This window comes from Saccopteryx leptura, chromosome 13 (assembly GCF_036850995.1).
Source record: "Saccopteryx leptura isolate mSacLep1 chromosome 13, mSacLep1_pri_phased_curated, whole genome shotgun sequence".
Classification (NCBI taxonomy): domain Eukaryota; kingdom Metazoa; phylum Chordata; class Mammalia; order Chiroptera; family Emballonuridae; genus Saccopteryx; species Saccopteryx leptura.
The window spans coordinates 25,401,067-25,419,223 of record NC_089515.1 but is presented as its reverse complement, the minus strand read 5'-3'; the positions used below and the strand labels follow the sequence as shown (position 1 = coordinate 25,419,223).

General features: G+C 49.7%; 1 protein-coding gene across 2 annotated transcripts; it reads left to right on the top strand.

The window, feature by feature from the left end:
• The first annotated feature begins 304 nt into the window (after positions 1-304).
• Positions 305-16,426, top strand: PPRC1 (PPARG related coactivator 1). 2 transcript variants are annotated; one of them, XM_066354665.1, is made up of 14 exons: positions 305-489; positions 5,009-5,197; positions 5,772-5,918; positions 6,040-6,141; positions 6,254-9,080; positions 9,372-9,425; positions 11,151-11,208; positions 12,007-12,077; positions 13,025-13,736; positions 14,469-14,612; positions 14,725-14,785; positions 14,905-15,026; positions 15,270-15,421; positions 16,027-16,426. In XM_066354665.1, the coding sequence occupies exons 1-14, from the start codon at positions 337-339 to the stop codon at positions 16,128-16,130; spliced, it is 4,896 nt and encodes a 1,631-aa protein (XP_066210762.1). In that variant the 5' UTR covers positions 305-336; the 3' UTR covers positions 16,131-16,426. The 2 variants fall into 2 exon arrangements, with proteins under 2 accessions (XP_066210762.1, XP_066210761.1); XM_066354664.1 differs by having other exon boundaries at positions 14,719-14,785.
• Positions 16,427-18,157: the final 1,731 nt, after the last annotated feature.

Below are 18,157 nucleotides of genomic sequence, written 5' to 3'. Positions count from 1 at the left end.
TCCTTATTAATTCTAGCTCCCCAGCTGGGTCCCCTGCTTAACAAAAAAAACTAAGCATTACAGTTTGCCTACAGCATGTACCTTTCGGGTCCGATTAAAGCGACTACTATTCCCAGACTCCCTCACGAGGCCAATGCCCTCTTTTCGGGGGCGAGTGCGTGTGCATGTACGCGCGCTGTGGGGAGGGCGGGTGTCTCGCCGCGTGGCCTCCTGGGATTCGTAGTTTTGCAGTGTCTCTCGGGAGTTGTAGTTCTCTTTCCACAATCGGCTGGGTGAGGCAGGCGACTCATAGGCGGCGCCGGCTATCGGAGCTGCGCTGGGTGTTCAGGGGCCAAGATGGCGGCGCGCCGGGGACGAAGAGACCGAGTCGCGCCGCCTCCAAGTGGGGGCCCTGGCCCCGACCCTGGCGGAGGAGTCCGCGGCGGCAGTAGTGGGAGTCGGAGCCAAGAGCCGTATGGGACTGTGGGCTCTGTGAGCGGCGGGGAGCAGGTGAGAGGCGGGAGGGCGGCCCGCAGCTGGCAGCAAAACGGCGGGTGCCGGGCGGTGACACGTGGACGCCACAGGAAAGGGAGGAAGCGCTTCGGAATCGATGCGGGGTGGCTGTGGGAGACAGCTTGGGCCGACTGGACTTGGGCCGTTTGCTGGTGGGATGCGAGGTCCCTATGGCCATTTCTCCTGGAGAGGCACAGACTGGTGTTGGCAACATGGCCCGTGATTGGGGGTGGGGATTCGGACTGGGAGTCCTGGGCTAAGACCTCCCTCAAAGAATGTCGAGTTGGGGGTGCCCCGTCTCTGTGCCGCAGTGCCTTTTCGGAGCCACGTTGGGTGGGGAGAGCGATTTTTCCCAGAGAAGTTGTCTGCTTACCCCTCCTCCTCTAGACGGTCTGGGCACCCACGTGGATTGGGCTCAGGGTTGGGGGGGCCACGGTTCCCCGTGGGGGCGGGGAGGGATGTCCACGTGGCTCCCGCCTCAGGCTGCCCGGCATCTCGAATCCGCGCTGGAGTCGCACTGCCGGGAACTGGGTGTGTCTCAGCCGGTCCCGCCATCTCCTACCCGGCTGCAGGCCCCTGGTCGGGAAGGAAGGTAGAGGCTGTTTAGAATCAACTTTGCTCAGAGCCTTGGAAGTTTTTTTTATCCTTCTTTGGTTTGCTGCGCCTCTAGACAGCAGATGGCAAAGCACTCTGCAGTTGTGCGGGAAGGGGAAGTGTTCCCTGCGGATGGCGGAGTGTGCTGGGGACGGTAGAGGGCTGGAGTGAGCTTGTGGAGGCTTCGGTCTGACCGCCTTGGGGTGGGTTGTGAGTGACGGGCACTGGCATTTTGGCTGCCTGCAGTCCTAATTCTTGATTCAAGGGGAATGGACAGTGTCAGCATGTACCTGGGACAGGCTTAAGGAAGCGAAGGAGAATCCCCTCACCTCTCACTTTTTTCTCCAGTATCTCTCTTGAGGCAGCCAGCTCACATCTGCTCCCGTGAACTGACACCATTGGGGTGGTCTGTATTTAAGGCCGCCTGGCATTTTTGCTAGGGATGAGAAAAGTTGGAGACAATATGAGAACAACACTAGTTGAACATTTATTGGATGGGGTGGATTCTGTCAGAATCTTTTCTTTTTGCCTTCAGTTCTCCATACTTCAGAAATGTTATCTTCTTCGTTCTCAGCAGAGGGCTTCTTAAAAGTTTCCACCCAGAGTAGAGGTTGGCAGGACTTAGTTTGAACTTGTTATCTTTCTTAAGCAATTGAGCTGAATTCTGGAAAGCTTTTTTGTTGTTTTCCAGGTGGGACTTAAGGTAATGTCCGTTCCAGCAGACCAATCCAGGCCCTTGCCCAGGAGAGAATGACTTCGGGGGCCCTAACTTGGGAGCTCCCACCCCCTCTTCCCTCATTTTCTCAGAGGTCATATCTTGTGGGAGTGGAGCTGCCCACCCTTTTGAGGAGAGGCAGAAAGGATTCATGATCTAGCTGTAATCCCAAGTTGGGTGGTCATTTGGGGTTGGAGAGGGTCTCATGGAGAGATTGTTCTCTTTCCCCCTCCTCCCCAAGAAGGGTATGTGGAAGCTTGTCAACCAGCTACTTATTGAGGTAGCTTTATATTCAGACATGGAATACTGTGGTAAACCAATTCATGGTCCCTGTCCTATCAGATGTTATGTTTTTGTCAGGCTAGACAAAATATAATCCCAAATATGCAATAGGAATCAACTTTGCAGGATCTGGGAAAGGACATTTTAAGCTGAGATTTGAAGGCAGGGTATGTAGGTGGGGAATATTTTCATCAGAGGGAATAGTATATGAAGTCCTTGAGGTAGGATAGAACATAGCTTATTGGAGACACTGAGAGTCCCATATGGCTAGTGTGTAGAGAGACAGGCAGGGTGGTGAGAGGACACACTGGAGAAGACAAGTCTGGTGAAGACCAGGACCCTTGTAAGCCATATTAAGGAGTTTAAATCTAATGCCAAAACCACTGGTAGGATTTAGGGGAGGGTCTTGGGAAGTGATTAGGTCATATTTTTTAAAGTTTGTAACTTCTGAGCAGTAAGAGGCCATTGAAGAGATTTAGGGAGGGTTTCTGGAAGTGATTGGATTTATTTTTAAAAGTCTGTGCCCTGGCCAGATAGCTTGGTTGGTTAGAGCATTGTCCAGAAGCGCAGAGGTTGCTGGTTCGATCCCTTGTCAGGGCATATACAGGAACAGATTAAAGTCACCCCCTCTCCTCTCTCTAAAATCAATTAAAAAAAAGTTTGTCTGGTTTTGAACCATGCAGGGACAACACTGGATGAGGATTCACTTTTAGCCTAGGCTTAGTCCCTAAATGATGATGGTACTCTGGGAGCTGTCCTATTTTGGGATTGAGTGATGGGTGAGGTCAGGTGAGGGTTTGGAGGGGTTGAGTGGTTTGTAGACCGTCATTGCCTTGAGCTTCTGGCCCATTGGCTGGGCCAGGTAGGTGGCAGGGCAAGTTGAGATGCAGCTTCCTTGCTCACCCAGGAGTGTTTGCTGAGCCAGGTGCTATTTAGCTGTGGTTGTAATTACAGGATTGTGAAGGCCTGGGAGGAGTTAGTGCCTAAAACCTGCCACCTTTCACTTCATCTCTGGGCCTGGCCTGCTAAAAGTTTTTCTGACTAGTTTTTCCTTTCCTAGGGATCCTCAGTTTGGTAGGAAGATGGGGTGTAGTTGTTGCTTTATTTTTCTCTTGGGAGAGGTACAGAGTTTCCCTTTGCTGCAGAGGGGGGGACTGGCTTATCCATATTCATTCCTATTCTTTTGGCCTTTGCATGATCTTTCCTACAGTCAAGATACCTGTGGCTCTGGCCTCTGGTCTTGCCAGCCCCATTCCAGCCACTTCTGCCCACACCCTCAATCTTGACAGGCCTGGACGGGTGGCTCCCTGCCTAACAAGGCTGAAGACATTGCTAGTTCTCAGAGAAATGGTGAGGTGGGGCTTTTCCATCTACAGAATCAAGCTTTCTCATCTTTTGCTCTCACCTGGTAGGGATAGGGAAGACTTTTTTCCCTTGGGACTATCATTGAGAGGCTGGGTGGCACTCTCTAGGGCAGGGGTTGGGAACCTATGGCTGGTGAGCCAGATGTGGCTCTTTTGATGGCTGCATCTGGCTCGCAGACAAATCTTTAATAATAAAAAATAACGTTAAAAATTAAAACATTCTCATGTATTACAATCCATTCATTTCCTACTGCTCATGTTCATGGATGTGGGTGGCTGGAGCCAATCATAGCTGTCCTCTGGGACAACACCAAATTTTTATTGGATAATGCATAACACGTACACGGGTCTGTTGTATGGCTCTCACGGAATTACATTTTAAATTATGTGGCGTTCATGGCTCTCTCAGCTAAAAAGGTTCCGGACCCCTGCTCTAGGGCCTTCAAAATAGAGTTGTAAAAGGTATGGAGAGCCCCTACTCCCAGGAAACGGGGCACGGCCGGGAAGGGGGCCGCCCCCTCGTCCTTCACACACCACACGTTTGTGGGGAACCTGGTGCTAAACCATTCCTAGACCACCTGCTTCTGGGTCAGGGTTTCCTACGTAGCAGAGCAGCTCCCTCGCTGGGATCTATTGAAAGTCAACTCTCGAAACAAGGGTTTGTCATTCCTTCCTCCTGTGCCCCCCCCCCACCCCGGTTGGGGGGGGGGGAGGGGGGCCTGCAGGCCTGAGCGGGCCCTGCTGGCGACCTGGCTCAGAAGTCGCGCAGCCGCCTTCCTCCTCCTCAAAAAAAAAAAAAGAATTGTAAAACAAGTGTGAGTATCAACTGTGTATAAGCATACTAGGCATCATGGATGACCAGGAAGTATGTGTACAGTTTAAACACTTGTAAGAGCCAAGAAGAATATAAAAGCTGCTAGGATATGAAGGGTTATTTGCCCTACAAGAATTTGGAATCTAGTTTTAGTTATGATGCAAGGGATGTCATGGGTTGGGGAGGGGATAAGATGTGATTGCTAGGAAAGTGAGTGGTACAAAAATGTGTGAATTCAGGGAAGCGATTATGTTGGGTTGGGGTACCCTGAAATGTCTTCTTGAAGAAGGTGAGCTTTGAGCTAAGCAGGGAAGAGAGGCCTAAGGTATTGTAGGTAAGGTGGTGGTGGTAGTAGCTGCAATTGCCTACTTGCTGATGGTGTGTCCTTCAGACTTTCTGCCTTCACATTGCCAGCAGACGTCTCTTCTGAACAATCTTGGTGTTCTGACCTTGTTTTAATAATCTCTTGTAGCTCCAACTGTTTCTGGATGGAGTCCAAACTTTTTTTTGCCCAGAAGGTCCTTGAATACTGCCGTCTTGGTTGGGGCTTTGGCTCATTCATGAATTGTATTTCTCTCTGCCCATCAAATCTGGAGGTTTGTCTGTAGTGGGCCTCCTGCTGAGTCTGGGGCCTTTGGTAGAGGCCTGGGCACCTGGGTTACAGCGCATATTAATTAGCTACCCCGGAGAGCCAATGTCTTGCAGCCTTCACCATGCTCTTCTGACCTTTCTCCCCTTTTGCCCCAGGTGCTGCTGCATGAAGAGGTGGATGATTCTGGCTTTGTTAGTCTGTCTCGGCTGGGCCCCTGTCTGAAGGACAAGGACCTGGAGATGGAGGAGCTGATGCTGCAGGATGAGACACTGCTGGGGACCATGCAGAACTACATGGATGCCTCCCTCATCTCCCTCATCGAAGATTTTGGGAGCCTTGGAGAGGTGAGCTGGAGCCGGGTTTGGAGGGCTTCAGATAGGAGCTTTGCATGGGGGGTTATGGCTCAGTGGCCCTGTTCTCCCAGAACCTTTGCTCTTGGATACCATCCTGAGTCCTTGAAGTATATTTTTTGTCTCTAAGTGGGAGTTGGGCTGCAGGCTGCCAGATTAGGTCCCATTTAAGGATGACCTAGCAGGCTTGGACTCTAGTTCAAGGCCTTTTCTCCTGCCTGGGCTCCTGATTTACATGTCCAGAGGGTTCTGATCCCTGTTTTGAGCCCAATTGCAGCCTAGCAGGGATCATCTGCTGAGCATCCCACTTCTTAACTTGAGAGTGGTGGGAGTGTTTGAAACCTAAGTTTAAGATTAAATTTTGACAGGTCTCTGTTGATACTAGGAAGGTACTGAATGGTAGTAAATGAAATTGGAACTAATTCCTCCTGATACTCAAATTTGTCCCTGGCAAACTGAGCTGAACTGAGAGGCTGGGCGGCTGATTTTCTTGGCATCCAGTTCTTAGTGGCTCAGTGGGTCATTTGTGATGTTGGTGTGGGACCTTCCCGTTGTCTTTCTGGAGCAGAGCAGGTTATCTCTGGAGGACCAGAATGAAGTGTCACTGCTCACAGCTCTGACGGAGATCTTGGACAATGCAGATTCCGAGAACTTGTCTCCGTTTGACAGCATTCCTGATTCTGAGTTGCTTGTGTCACCTCGGGAGGGCTCCTCTGTGAGTGTGGGACCAGGGGAAGGGGTTGTATGGTTGGTGCAAAGGTTAGAACCACATCTGTGGATCCTACTCACATAGTTCTGAAGCACAAACTCATCTCAAGTCCTTTTCTCCCTCTTAGCTGCACAAGCTGCTCAGCCTTTCACGAACACCCTCAGAACGTGACCTCATCACCCCAGTTGACCCGCTGGGGCCCAGCACAGGCAGTAGTAGAATGAGTGGGGTAAGCCTGACCTAGGGAGTCTCAGGGAATCCTTGGGGGGAAGAGTGTGTGGGAACAGGTGTGGAAAAATATATTCCTGGAGAAAACTCCTTCTGTGGCTTCTCTCCCATAGGTAGAGATGTCTCTTACAGATTGCCCTTGGGACTTCTCCACACCCTCCTTCTTGGAGACCTCCTCCCCCAAACTTCCTAGCTGGAGACCCCCAAGATCCAGACCCCGCAGGAGCCAGTCCCCTTCCCCCCAGCAGCGTAGTGACGGGGAAGAAGAGGAGGAGGTGGCCAGCTTCAGTGGCCAGATGCTTGCTGAGGAGCATGATAACTCTCTGAGCAGCATCCAAGACTTTCCCATGCACCTAGCCTGCCCCAAGGAGGAAGAACAAACAGCAGCAGCAGAGATGGCAGTGCAGGCAGCTGGTGACGAGAGCATCTCTTCCCTGAGTGAGCTGGTGCGAGCCATGCACCCATACTGCCTGCCCAACCTCACCCATCTGTCGTCACTTGAGAATGAACTTCAGGAGCAGCCAGATGATTTGACACTGCCTGAGAACTGTACAGTGCTGGAGATTGTGGGCCAGGCGGCCATAGCTGGCAGTGACCTGGAGATCCCAGTCATGTGGCAGATCCCTACTGGACCCCGCTCTGTGCTCTCGGATGACTCGCTAGAGGCCAGTCCAACCTTGCAGCAGCTGCTCCTGCCTACACTAGATTCAGAGACGGAGGCTGCTGTGTCCAAAGAAACCTCCTGCTTTGAGAAAGAGGGGTTATCGTTGGGCTCAAAGGAGAAGCTGGAGTCATCCTTGTTGGAGCCCAGGGAGGTCATGGAGCCAGTGGAGCCCAAGGGTCCTCAGAACCCCCCAGCCAACACATTGCTGAGTTCACAGAGAGCTCGGAAGGGCAGGAGGAAGAAGAACAAGGAACAGCCAGCAGCTTATACAGAAGGCTGTGCTAGGAGGCTCAGGTCATCCTCTTGTGGGCAGCCTGCTGTGACTACAGAGGTAATCTCTCAAGCAGGCAATTTGCCTCAAGAGGAACTTCGAAGAGATTTTGGGCCTTCCCATGGTAGAGGGAAGCCCCGGGCTTGGGCTCGAGCCTGGGCAGCTGCCATGGAAAAGCCTAGCTCTGGGCACTTGGAGAGTAGTGCGAGACAAGCTAGTCCTGCTAGAGAAGGTCCTGTAGACCTCTGTTCCAACCTGAGTGATACTGTTGAAGCCAACCCTATTCCAGCCCATCTTTCATTGGTTGACTCTGATCATGCCGATCCCGTGCCACTTGATTCTGTCGAAGCTGATCCCATTGTAGCTGACCCTACACCTGTTGACCCTGCATTGGTTGGCCTTCCTTCAACCAACTCAGAGCCAGTTGACCCTCTCTCAGCTGACCCAGTGTTGACTAAGCCAGTCCTGACTGACTCGCCAACAATTGACTCTGCAGTGGTTGTTCCTATCTCAGAGGACTTGTCACCAGTTGACTCTGTTCCTGATGACATGCCTCCAGTTAACCCTGTGCTAATTAAGTCTAGGCCAACTGATCCCAGACGTGGTGCAGTGTCATCAGCCCAGGGGAGTCCATTCCCCCAGCTCCTCCTGGAGTCAGAGTCCTTGGATCCCTTAAAGGCCATCATCCCTGAAGTCAAAGAAGTCGTGGGTCCTCTGAAGGTGGAAGGTGGTACCAATGCCACAACCCAGGAAACTAGACCTCGGCCTCTTAGCCTATCTGAGTACCGGCGACGAAGGCAGCAGCGTCAAGCAGAGGCAGAAGAAAGGAGTTCCCAGCCTCCATCTGGAAAGTGGCCCAGCCTCCCAGAGACCCCCACAGGACTGGCAGACATCCCTTGTCTTGTCATCCCACCAGCCCCAGCCAAGAAGATAGCTCAACAGAGAAACCCTGAGGCTTCCTTTGTGCCTGTGGGTCTCAGCCCTACTTATCCTTGTTCTGAGCCACCTGCAAGCAAATCTGTGGCCTCAACTTCAACCAAGCAGGTGCCATCCCAAGAGATGCCACTGCCGGCCAGACCTGCTCCTCCTGCTGTGCAATCCATGTCTTCAACAGTACCCACTGCTCTGCCTTTTCCATTGGGTGGGCATGGCATGACCCCCATATTGCCCCCTCCCACAAGTGGGCAAGGGGTACCCAGTCTGCCACCACCACCCTTGCAGCCTCCTAGTCTTCCAGTGTCTGTGGGTCCAGTGCCACCTGATCCCTATACTCACTATGCCCCCATGCCACCCTGGCCTTGTTATCCCCCTGGCTATCCTTGTCTGCCTCCCCTACCAACAGTGCCCCATGTTTCTGGTGCCTGTGCTGTTCCCCCCACTTGCAATGTGCCTTGGGTTCCCCCTCCTGCTCCAGTTACACCTTACAGCTCTAGCTGTACTTATGGGCCCTTGGGATGGGGCACAGGGCTGCAACACCCACCATTCTGGCCTACTGTGCCCCCACCACCTTTGCCTCTAGCCTCTGTTGGGAGAGCTGTTCCCCCACCCAAGGTGGAGCCCAGCAGCGTCCCAGCTGGCCCTCCTAAAAGTGTACTTCCTGTGCTGATGGCTCCTCCCCCCAGTCTTGGGTCAGCGGGCCAGGGAGCTCCACAGATAGATTCCACCATGGTGGATGATAAGCCAGTGCCTGCATCTCCCCATCTGAAACACAAGGTGTCCTCCCCGGTGCAAAGCCCACAGAATAAGGTTTCATCACATGTGTCTGCTGAGAGTATTGCTGTTGAGCCTGCATCAGAGAAGCCAAGGCTTGAGACCCAGGAGACCAAGTCCAGGGATAAGACCCCCTCTCCTGTTGCCAAGGCTGTTCCCACACCCTCACCAAGACAGAGCACTGTCAACAAGTTGCCTGCTGTCCATCCAGCCCGACTAAAGAAACTGTCCTTCCTGTCTACTCCACGTACCCAGGGACCTGAGGATGTGGTGCAGGCTTTCATCAGTGAGATTGGTCAGTGCCACACGATTCAGTTAGTGTGAAGAAGGGCATGGCGGTGGGGGGTGTCTTCCATAGATCAGGATAAAGCGCTTAGATGGGGCTGGTCTTTAGATTTCTTTTGGAGGGTATAGATGGAGCTCTGGGTTTGTTTGATACTTTCTTGCTTTGTGTTGTTGTCTTGGTTTCCTTAGTACTTTGAGCAGGGGGAGCACAAAGGGAGCAGTGAGGTGATTTTGGACTTCTGGGACCTGTGTATTCAGTCAGTGGAGCTGGTTTCCAATCCTGTGTTGTTTGCTTCCACAGGAATTGAGGCATCAGACCTGTCCAGTCTGCTGGAGCAGTTTGAGAAATCAGAAGGTGAGGGAACCTGGGTAGCTTTGTACCAACTCCTTTTTGTTGGTGTTTCCTTAGGGCCCAGTTTGTAGTTACTGGGATGGGGCAGTCTCAGCCACTAGAGCAGCCCCCTCATTGGATAGAGGAGACAAAGATCTACCTGTGACACAAAGCCAGGGAGAGGGCACAGCATGGCAAGTATTACAGAGTAGACCTGTGGGGAGATCCACGTGGATTGGGTTGTTTTGGGACTTTTTTTCTAGAGGGAAGTAGCTCTCAAGCTAGGCCTTGAAAAGACAGGATTTAATAGAATGCATATAGTGAATAAAGGCAGAGGTGTAGGAGTGATTGAGTGTGGTGTATTTAGAAGGCAATGCATAGCTCAGCTTTTTCATTGAAAGGCATGGTTTTCAAGGAGTTTATGGTCTAATTGAGGAAAAAAATATGCAGAAATGACTCCTGAATTGGCAATGGGTATCTGTAGTTCAAGGCAAAATATAAAATAGAAGTGTAGAACAAGAGTAGGCAGTAAGACTAGGAAGTTAAGCAGATCATGTAGAAGATTAGGCTTACAAGTTTGGACTCTTGTATCAGAGTCAAGGGAAGTATGGACATTCCTAAACAGAGAAGAGACATTAAAAATAGTACGTGGGCCTGACCTGTGGTGGCGCAGTGGATAAGGCATTGACCTGGAAATGCTAAGGTCTCTGGTTCAAGGCCCTGGGCTTGCCTGGTCAAGGCACATATGGGAGTTGATGCTTCCAGCTCCTCTCTCTGTCTCTCTCTCCCTCTCTCTCTCCTCTCTAAAATGAATAAAAATAAATAAAAAAATTACAACCTTACCCGTTTAAAAAAAAAAAAAATAGTACTTGGGTCTGACCTAGGCTGGCACAGTGGATAAGCATTGACTTGGAATGCTGAGGTCGCTGGTTCGAAACCCTGGGCTTGCCAGATCAAGGCACATACGAGAAGCAACTATTACAAGTTGACGCTTCTCACTCCTCCCTGTCCCATCCCCCCTCATATCCCCCCCCCTCAAAATATCAACAAATTCTTAAGCCTGACCAAGTGGTGATGCAGTGGAGAGAACATTGACCTGGGATGCTGAGGACCCAGGTTCTAATTTTTGTTGGTATTTCCTTAGGGCCAAGTTTATAGTTATTTAAACTGGGGGAAGGAGCAGTCTCACTGGCTCGATCGTGGGCTCACCAACTTGAGCCGGGGGGTTACTGGCTTGAGCATGGAATCATAAATGTGACCCCATGGTCGCTGGCCTGAAGCACAAGATTTCTGTCTTGAGCAAGGGGTCACTGACTCAGCTAGAGCCCCTGATCAAAGCACATATGAGAAGCAATCAATAAACAACTAAAGTACCACAGTTACGAGTTGATGCGTTTCATCTCTCTCTCTTCCTGTCTATCTGCCTGTCTTGCTTTAAAAAAAAAATCATAAAAGAAAATAGTGCTTGGCTGGATAGTTAGTTGGTTAGAGCATTATCCCTATATGCATACCCCCTCCTCTCTCTAAAACCCATAGATAGATAGATAGATAGATAGATAGATAGATAGATGATAGATAGATAGTAAGTAAGTACCTGGGCACCCCCTGGAAGAGAATGGATCTTTCTGGAGAGAGCCCAGAGGAATAGTTGGCAAAGTAGGTAGGTTTTCTTCCAAAGAAAAGTCAACCCTTCTACACCTCAATTTGGAACATCTGGTTGGGCTTTTAACTAGTCTGGTTTCTTTGCAGCCAAAAAGGAGTGCCCTCCCCCGGCTCCTGCTGACAGCGCGGCTGTAGGAAACTCGGGGTAAGTACGGAGAACATGAGCGAGTTACCCTACAGCTTGGTCAGCAGCTGCCGGCGCTCCAGCACCATCCGGTGGGTGCCTCCGTTACAGGGATGTTCAGTGAGCTCGAGTCTTTCCCCGTACCCGTGCTCAGCCCATTACTCCTGGGCACTGTTTTGGGTGGCAAGGTAGGAGGATGTGTAACAGCCTTTGGCTGATTGCACTTTGGGGTTCCAAATATTCTGGAGGTGCTTTTTGTCTTCTGGCAAGTGGTACCTTTTGGGGATTTTCTTTCATTTAACAAATTTTAAACTTGCTCAATACTGGTGATAGTTTAAAATAAGTGGGGCAAAATGTCATGGCTAGGGCTTTCCTGACTCCTTGAAAGACACAGGCACCCTATGCCCCCTTGTTCCCCAGTCTTTTGGCACCAAGTGGCCTTTTTTTCATTTTTCTTTTTTTGGCGCCCATCGTGGGGCACGAACTTTTTTCATTTTTCTTGTTCATGGTACCCCAGACTGTTCTGCCAAGCATATTCTTCTCCACATTGACTTTTGGGTTGGTTTGAGATGGGCACGTACGGCTTGAAGTAGGTGTGGGGGAGGTATAGGTGGCCTGCTGCATGGTATTGGGCAGATCTGAGCTGAGACCCAGCCTGCTACTCAGTCACCAGGACTGCTCTTGTGCTGGAGAATGGTAAGGGGCACTTGTGCCTCCTGTTCCTCTCTGCACACACCCCTCTCCCATTACTTTGTGAGGAAAGCAGATGTACAAGATGTTGAGGAGGCAATGAACCAGGCTTCCCCTTTTCCCCCACAGCAGAGTGGACCCTCCCCAGGAGAAGAGGCCCCTAGACCGCTTACAAGCCCCAGAACTGGCCAACGTGGCAGGTGGGTTCAGGGTGGGGAAATCTGCTTTTGATTAGTTTATGCAGAAAATGTTTGTAGGGCCCGTTTTACCAAGTGTATAATAGGTGTTGGAGATCTGATCCTCTCAGTCCAGAGACATGTGTGTAAAATGAGTATGTTGAGTATCAGAGGTTGTATGTTAAAGAAGCTTGTGTGGGTTATAGTAGGGTCTGAAGAGAGACAGTTCGGCAAGGGTTGTATGGAGGGTAATCCCCAAAGCAGAGGCTTGAGAAAACCACTGATACCAATCAGGTCATTAGGGGATGGAACATTAGATGGAGCATCTTGAGTGAGCTGAAAGACTGAAGTCAGCCCGATATGTTTTGGGGAAGTGCCGGTGCTTCAGTGTGATTGTAGTTTAGTGCCAGATCAGGGGGATGGACAGAGCTAAAGCAGGAAATAAAGCTGGAGCGGTAAGTAGGAAGTCAGATGATGGGAACTTTGAATGTAAAGGTTAGCTGTTTGGACTTCATGCTGTGCATTGAAGAAGTAATTGAAAAAGCTTTACCAAATTAGTTTTTGGGTGCTCCCTCCAGCAGGAAAGGTGGATAGGTGTGAAGCCCAAGGTAGAGGATTTTCAGAAGATGACTGCTGGAGTCCAGGCACAATGCAGCCTGAAGTCAGGCAGTGCTAGAGTAGGGTGGAGGGGTCTAGGAATGGAGAGGTGGACCAGGCAGGGCCTAGTTACCAGTTACATTTGGCAGTGAACCTGTTGAGGGGTTCAGGAAGATCTTGGCTGGCTGGGTTTCTATTGGTGGTCCCCAAGATGGGGAGCTTGGGGGAAGGAATATTTGCAATAATGGGAGAAGTTGATGGCCTATGGACCATCATTGGTATACTTTGTGAGAAGATGTGGGAGTCTCTGGACAGTGTTTGGAAGTGTAGAATTGGATCTCATCCTGCTATCTTCATCCTCCCTCCCCTCACAGGGCTCACCCCTCCAGCTACCCCTCCGCACCAGTTATGGAAGCCCTTGGCTGCTGTTTCCCTGCTGGCCAAAGTCAAATCTCCTAAGTCCACCGCCCAGGAGGGAACCCTGAAGCCTGAAGGAGTTACAGAGGCCAAACATCCAGCTGCAGCCCGCCTCCAAGGAAGGGTCCATGGCCCTAATCCAGTCCATGTGGGCTCTGGGGACCATGACTATTGTGTCCGGAGCAGGACCCCCCAAAAAAAGACGCCTGCCTTAGTCTTTCCAGAGGCAGGCTCCCGATGGAACGTCAGACGCCATCAGGATATCACAATCAAACCTGTCTTGGCCCTGGCCCCAGTTGTCCCCCTACCCCCAGGCACAGCTGCCTCTCAGGAGCCACTTGATCACAGGACTAGCAGTGAGCAGGCAGATCCTCCAATCCCTTGTCTTGCCCCATCTGCCTTGCTGTCCCCTGAGGCCTCGCCTTGCCGGAATGATACGAACACTAGGACTCCCCCTGAGCCCTCATCCAAACAGCGGTCAGTGCGCTGTTACCGAAAAGCCTGCAGGTCAGCCAGTCCCCCAAGCCGTGGCTGGCAGGGCCGCCGTGGCCGCAGCAGTTCTGTCAGCTCTGGGTCCAACCGGACCAGTGAAGCATCCTCATCCTCTTCGTCGTCTTCATCCCGATCTCGATCCCGGTCCCTCTCCCCCCCACATAAGAGGTGGCGAAGGTGAGCTCTGATGGTCTCTTAGGTCTTCTCCATTTAGGAAGTTCATGTATTTTCCCTCTGGTTTATTTTGAAAGCTTTTTTGCACATTGAGTTTGATACTTCCAGGCACTAAGACTTCTATTTCTGTCTGGCTTTTGCCTTCTGCCTCTTCCCTGGATTGTTGGAGGAGGCAAGCTATGAGAAAATAGCTTCTGTCCTCTGTGTTGGAGTTTGGTGTATTTTTCCTTGGGACCTGCTTTTGAGGAGACCATTAGGACTTGATTTTGACCATGTTGATTTCTTTGAATACTCTGTGAGTCCTCATTTATGTGTTTTCCTGGTATGTGGGAAGGTGGGATTGTGGGTTGTTAATAGCAAACAGGCCTTTTAATCTTCTCTTGAGGAAAGAGTCTGGGTAGTTCCTTTTATTTTTTCTCGGTAACAGACCAAAATTTTCCATTTAGATAAGGAGGCCTTTATTTCTTTGAGTCTTTGTTTATTTTTATTTTTGATTTCTTCAATATTTTTCAATCTTTAGTTAAATAATTAAAAAGAAATATGACCTACGCCAGATACATCTAGAGTTCATGAGGGCTTCAGTTTGGTGATTTGTGAAGAGTTTTTCCAGACCTCTTTAGCTCTCCTTTGCTTTTGGTCCTGAACTTCCTGACAGGCAAGGCTACAGCCAAGGTGAAGTAAGTGGAATATACCTGCACTGTTCCCAGCATTCCTGTGTGTCCCTTTATTCTCCAGGTCCAGCTGCAGTTCCTCTGGACGTTCCCGAAGATGCTCTTCTTCTTCCTCATCTTCCTCCTCATCTTCCTCATCCTCCTCATCTAGTTCTCGAAGCCGGTCCCGCTCCCCATCCCCCCATCAGAGAAGTGACAGGAGGCAGCGGTGAGCATGAGTTCAGGAAGTCAGTGTGTTGGGTGCAAGTGCCTGAGAGCTCTGAGGCTTGAGCTGTGTAATGTCTGGGGGCTGATGGCACCTACTTTTTTGTCAGGTACAGCTCTTACCGTTCACATGACCATTACCAAAGGCAGAGAATGCTGCAGAAGAAGCGTGCAATAGTGAGTTAGAAGAGCAGGTCTTGGGAGGAGGGAGTTTGCTCCTGAGCCATGAGCTCATAGAGCCATCTGCAGCTCTGGTCCTGGCTCATGGTGTTTGAACTTTCCTTGACCCAACATAGGAAGAGAGAAGAGTGGTCTTCATTGGGAAGATACCTGGCCGCATGACGCGGGCAGAGCTGAAACAGAGGTTCTCCGTTTTCGGAGAGATTGAGGAGTGCACCATCCACTTCCGTGTCCAAGGGTGAGCTTGAGTCCTAAGGTCACAAGGTCCTTTCTGTCCCACTCATGTACCCTGATGCTTTTCTGTCTTTACCCTTTGCTCTGGTGTGCTGGTCAGTGTCGGAGAACTTTATATTTTTTTTACTGAGGATTGTTTATTTGGAGAATGAGAAGATTTACCCCAGTCTCTCTCTCTACCCTGAGGGGCTGTTTCTTCATGACACGTGCCTAAATAGCTAACCTTTGCCTTAACCCTCCCCACCAGTGACAACTATGGCTTCGTCACTTACCGCTATGCTGAGGAGGCATTTGCAGCCATCGAGAGTGGCCACAAGCTGAGGCAGGCAGATGAGCAGCCTTTTGATCTCTGCTTTGGGGGCCGCAGGCAGTTCTGCAAGAGAAGCTATTCCGATCTTGGTGAGTGGAGGGAGGCCTGAGGCTTTGGTGTACTTGATTTCCATAGAAGGGTTCTCAGCCTTTTGAGGTTGGGCTAGGCAGACTTGTCTTTTTTTTTTTTTTTTAATGTTTTTCTGAAGTGAGAAGTAAGGAGGCAGAGAAACAGACTCCCGCATGCCCCCGACCGGGATCCACCTGGCATGCCCACTAGGGGGCCATGCTCTGCCCATCTAGGGCATGCAACCAGGTCATTCTAGCACCTAAAATGGAGGCCATGGAGCCATTTTCAGCGCCCGGGCCAACTTTGCTCCAGTGGAGCCTTGGCTGCGGGAGGGGAAGAGAGACAGAGAGGAAGGAGAGGGGGAAGGGTGGAGAAGCAGATGGGCGCTTCTCCTATGTGCCCTGGCTGGGAATCAAACCCGGGACTCCACGCCAGGCCGACACTCTACCACTGAGCCAACCGGCCAGGGCCTAGGCAAACTTGTCTTCATCTAACAAACAAAGGACCTAAGGGGTGGGATGACTTAAAATCCTTATTGGGATGGGAGGTGGCTGACCATCTGAAAACCCTGTGGTTGGGAAGTATGGTCAGAGACCTTGATATTTATTTCTTTCTACCTTTGTAGACTCCAACTGGGAAGACTTTGACCCTGCTCATGTAAAGAGCAAATTTGATTCTCTTGACTTTGACACATTGTTGAAACAGGCCCAGAAGAACCTCAGGAGGTAACCCTGGGCCCTTCTCCCCCTCCCCCATTTCTTTGGAGGTGTCCAACCATCTCCATCCCCTCCCCCATCTAGGGGAGAGAGCTGCTAGTGAGATGACTGTTTTATAAAGAAATGGAAAAAGTGAAATAAAAAATGTGTTAAATCAGATTTTTAAAAAGGGTATTTGTTTTTTATAATGCATTGAAGCAAGTTAATTTGCATTCCTATGTGAGATGGATGAGGTTGAGGGGTTCGCCCCCACACAGTTTGGATGACCTAAGTCACTATACAGACTAATAAACATGAACCTAGAAAAACTCCCAAGTGTTCTTGTACTTCTTTCTTTCTATGGTGTTAGTGCCAGATATACTCACATTTCCTCTGAGCACAATCAGTGTCATGTTTACCTCCATTGATTCCCTAGGACCCCTTCTTAGGTGTAAAATCGTATTGGACTTGAAACTGCCTTCTCAAGTGTGTTCTCAGTGAAATCAGTCATGTAGGGCAGTGCTTCTCAATTTTTAAAAAATTTTTATTTATTGAATTTTAGCAAAAGGATAGAGAAAGGTAGGAGGAGGAACTGGAAACATCAACTCACAGGTGCTTCTCATATTTGCCTTGACCATATAAGCACAGGGTTTCAAACCAGAGACCCCAGCACTCCCAGGTCAGTGCTTTATTCACTGTGCCACCACAGGTCAGGTGCTTCTCAAATTTTAAAAGGGCATTTGACAAATCATTTGGAGATGTTTTTAGAAAGCAGATTTTTACTTCTGGGATGTGGCCTGAGATTCTACATTTCAAATAAGGGATACTGATACAACTGGTTTTGAAAGGGATTTTAATATCAAGGACCTAGAGGAAGCTCACACTTTTCCCAAATAAAAGGTGTATGTATATATGTGTGTGTGTGTGTGGCTCAGAAAAATTAGGGGATATTTCAAAATGAATATGAAGCGTTGAAATATCCCCTAAATTTTGTGTGTACACACACACACACACAAGATTTTATGTATAGATTTTTTTTTTTTTTTATGTATAGATTTTACAGAGAGGAGAGAGGGGGTACCAAGAAGTGTCAACTCAGTTGCTTCACTGTAGTTCATTACTTTTTTTTTTTTTGGTTTTTTTATTTTTATTTTATTTTTATTTATTCCTTTTAGAGAGGAGGGAGGGAGGGAGAGAGAGAGAGAGAAAGAGAGAGAAAGAAAGGGGGGAGGAGCAGAAAGCATCAACTCCCATATATGCCTTGACCAGACAAGTACAGGGTTTTGAACTGGCAACCTCAGTGTTCCCAGGTTTGACGCTTTATCCACTGCGCCACCAGAGGTCAGGCAGTAGTTCATTACTTGTTCTATGTGCCTTGACCAGGCAAGCCCAGGGCCTCAAACCGATGACCTCCATGTTCCAGGTTGACCTTCTATCCACTGCACCACCACAGGCCAGGCAAATAAAAGTTTTTTTGTTTTGTTTTTTTGTGGCAGAGACAGAGTCAGAGAGAGGGACAGGAAGAGAGATGAGAAACATCAATTCTTCATTGCAGTTCCTTAGTTCATTGATTGATTTCTCATATGTGCCTTGACCAGGGGGCTACAACAGACTGAGTGACCCCTTGCCAGCGACCTTGGGTCCAAGCTGGTGAGCCTTGCTCAAACCAGATGAGCCTGCGTTCAAGCTGGCAACTCCGGGGTCTCAAACCTGGGTCCTCCACATCCCAGTTCAATGCTTTATTCCAGGGGTCAGGAACCTTTTTGGCTGAGAGAGCCATGAACGCCACATAATTTAAAATGTAATTCGCGAGAGCCGTACAACGACCCGTGTATGTTACGCATTATCTAATAAAAATTTGGTGTTGTCCCGGAGGACTGCTATGATTGGCTCCAGCCACCCGCAACCATGAACATGAGCGGTAGGAAATAAATGGATTGTAATACATGAGAATGTTTTATTTTTTTTTTATTTTTTTAAAGGTGTTTATTTTTTAAATTTTTATTTATTTATTTATTTATTCATTTTAGGGGGGGAGAGAGAGAGAAGGAGGAGGAGCAG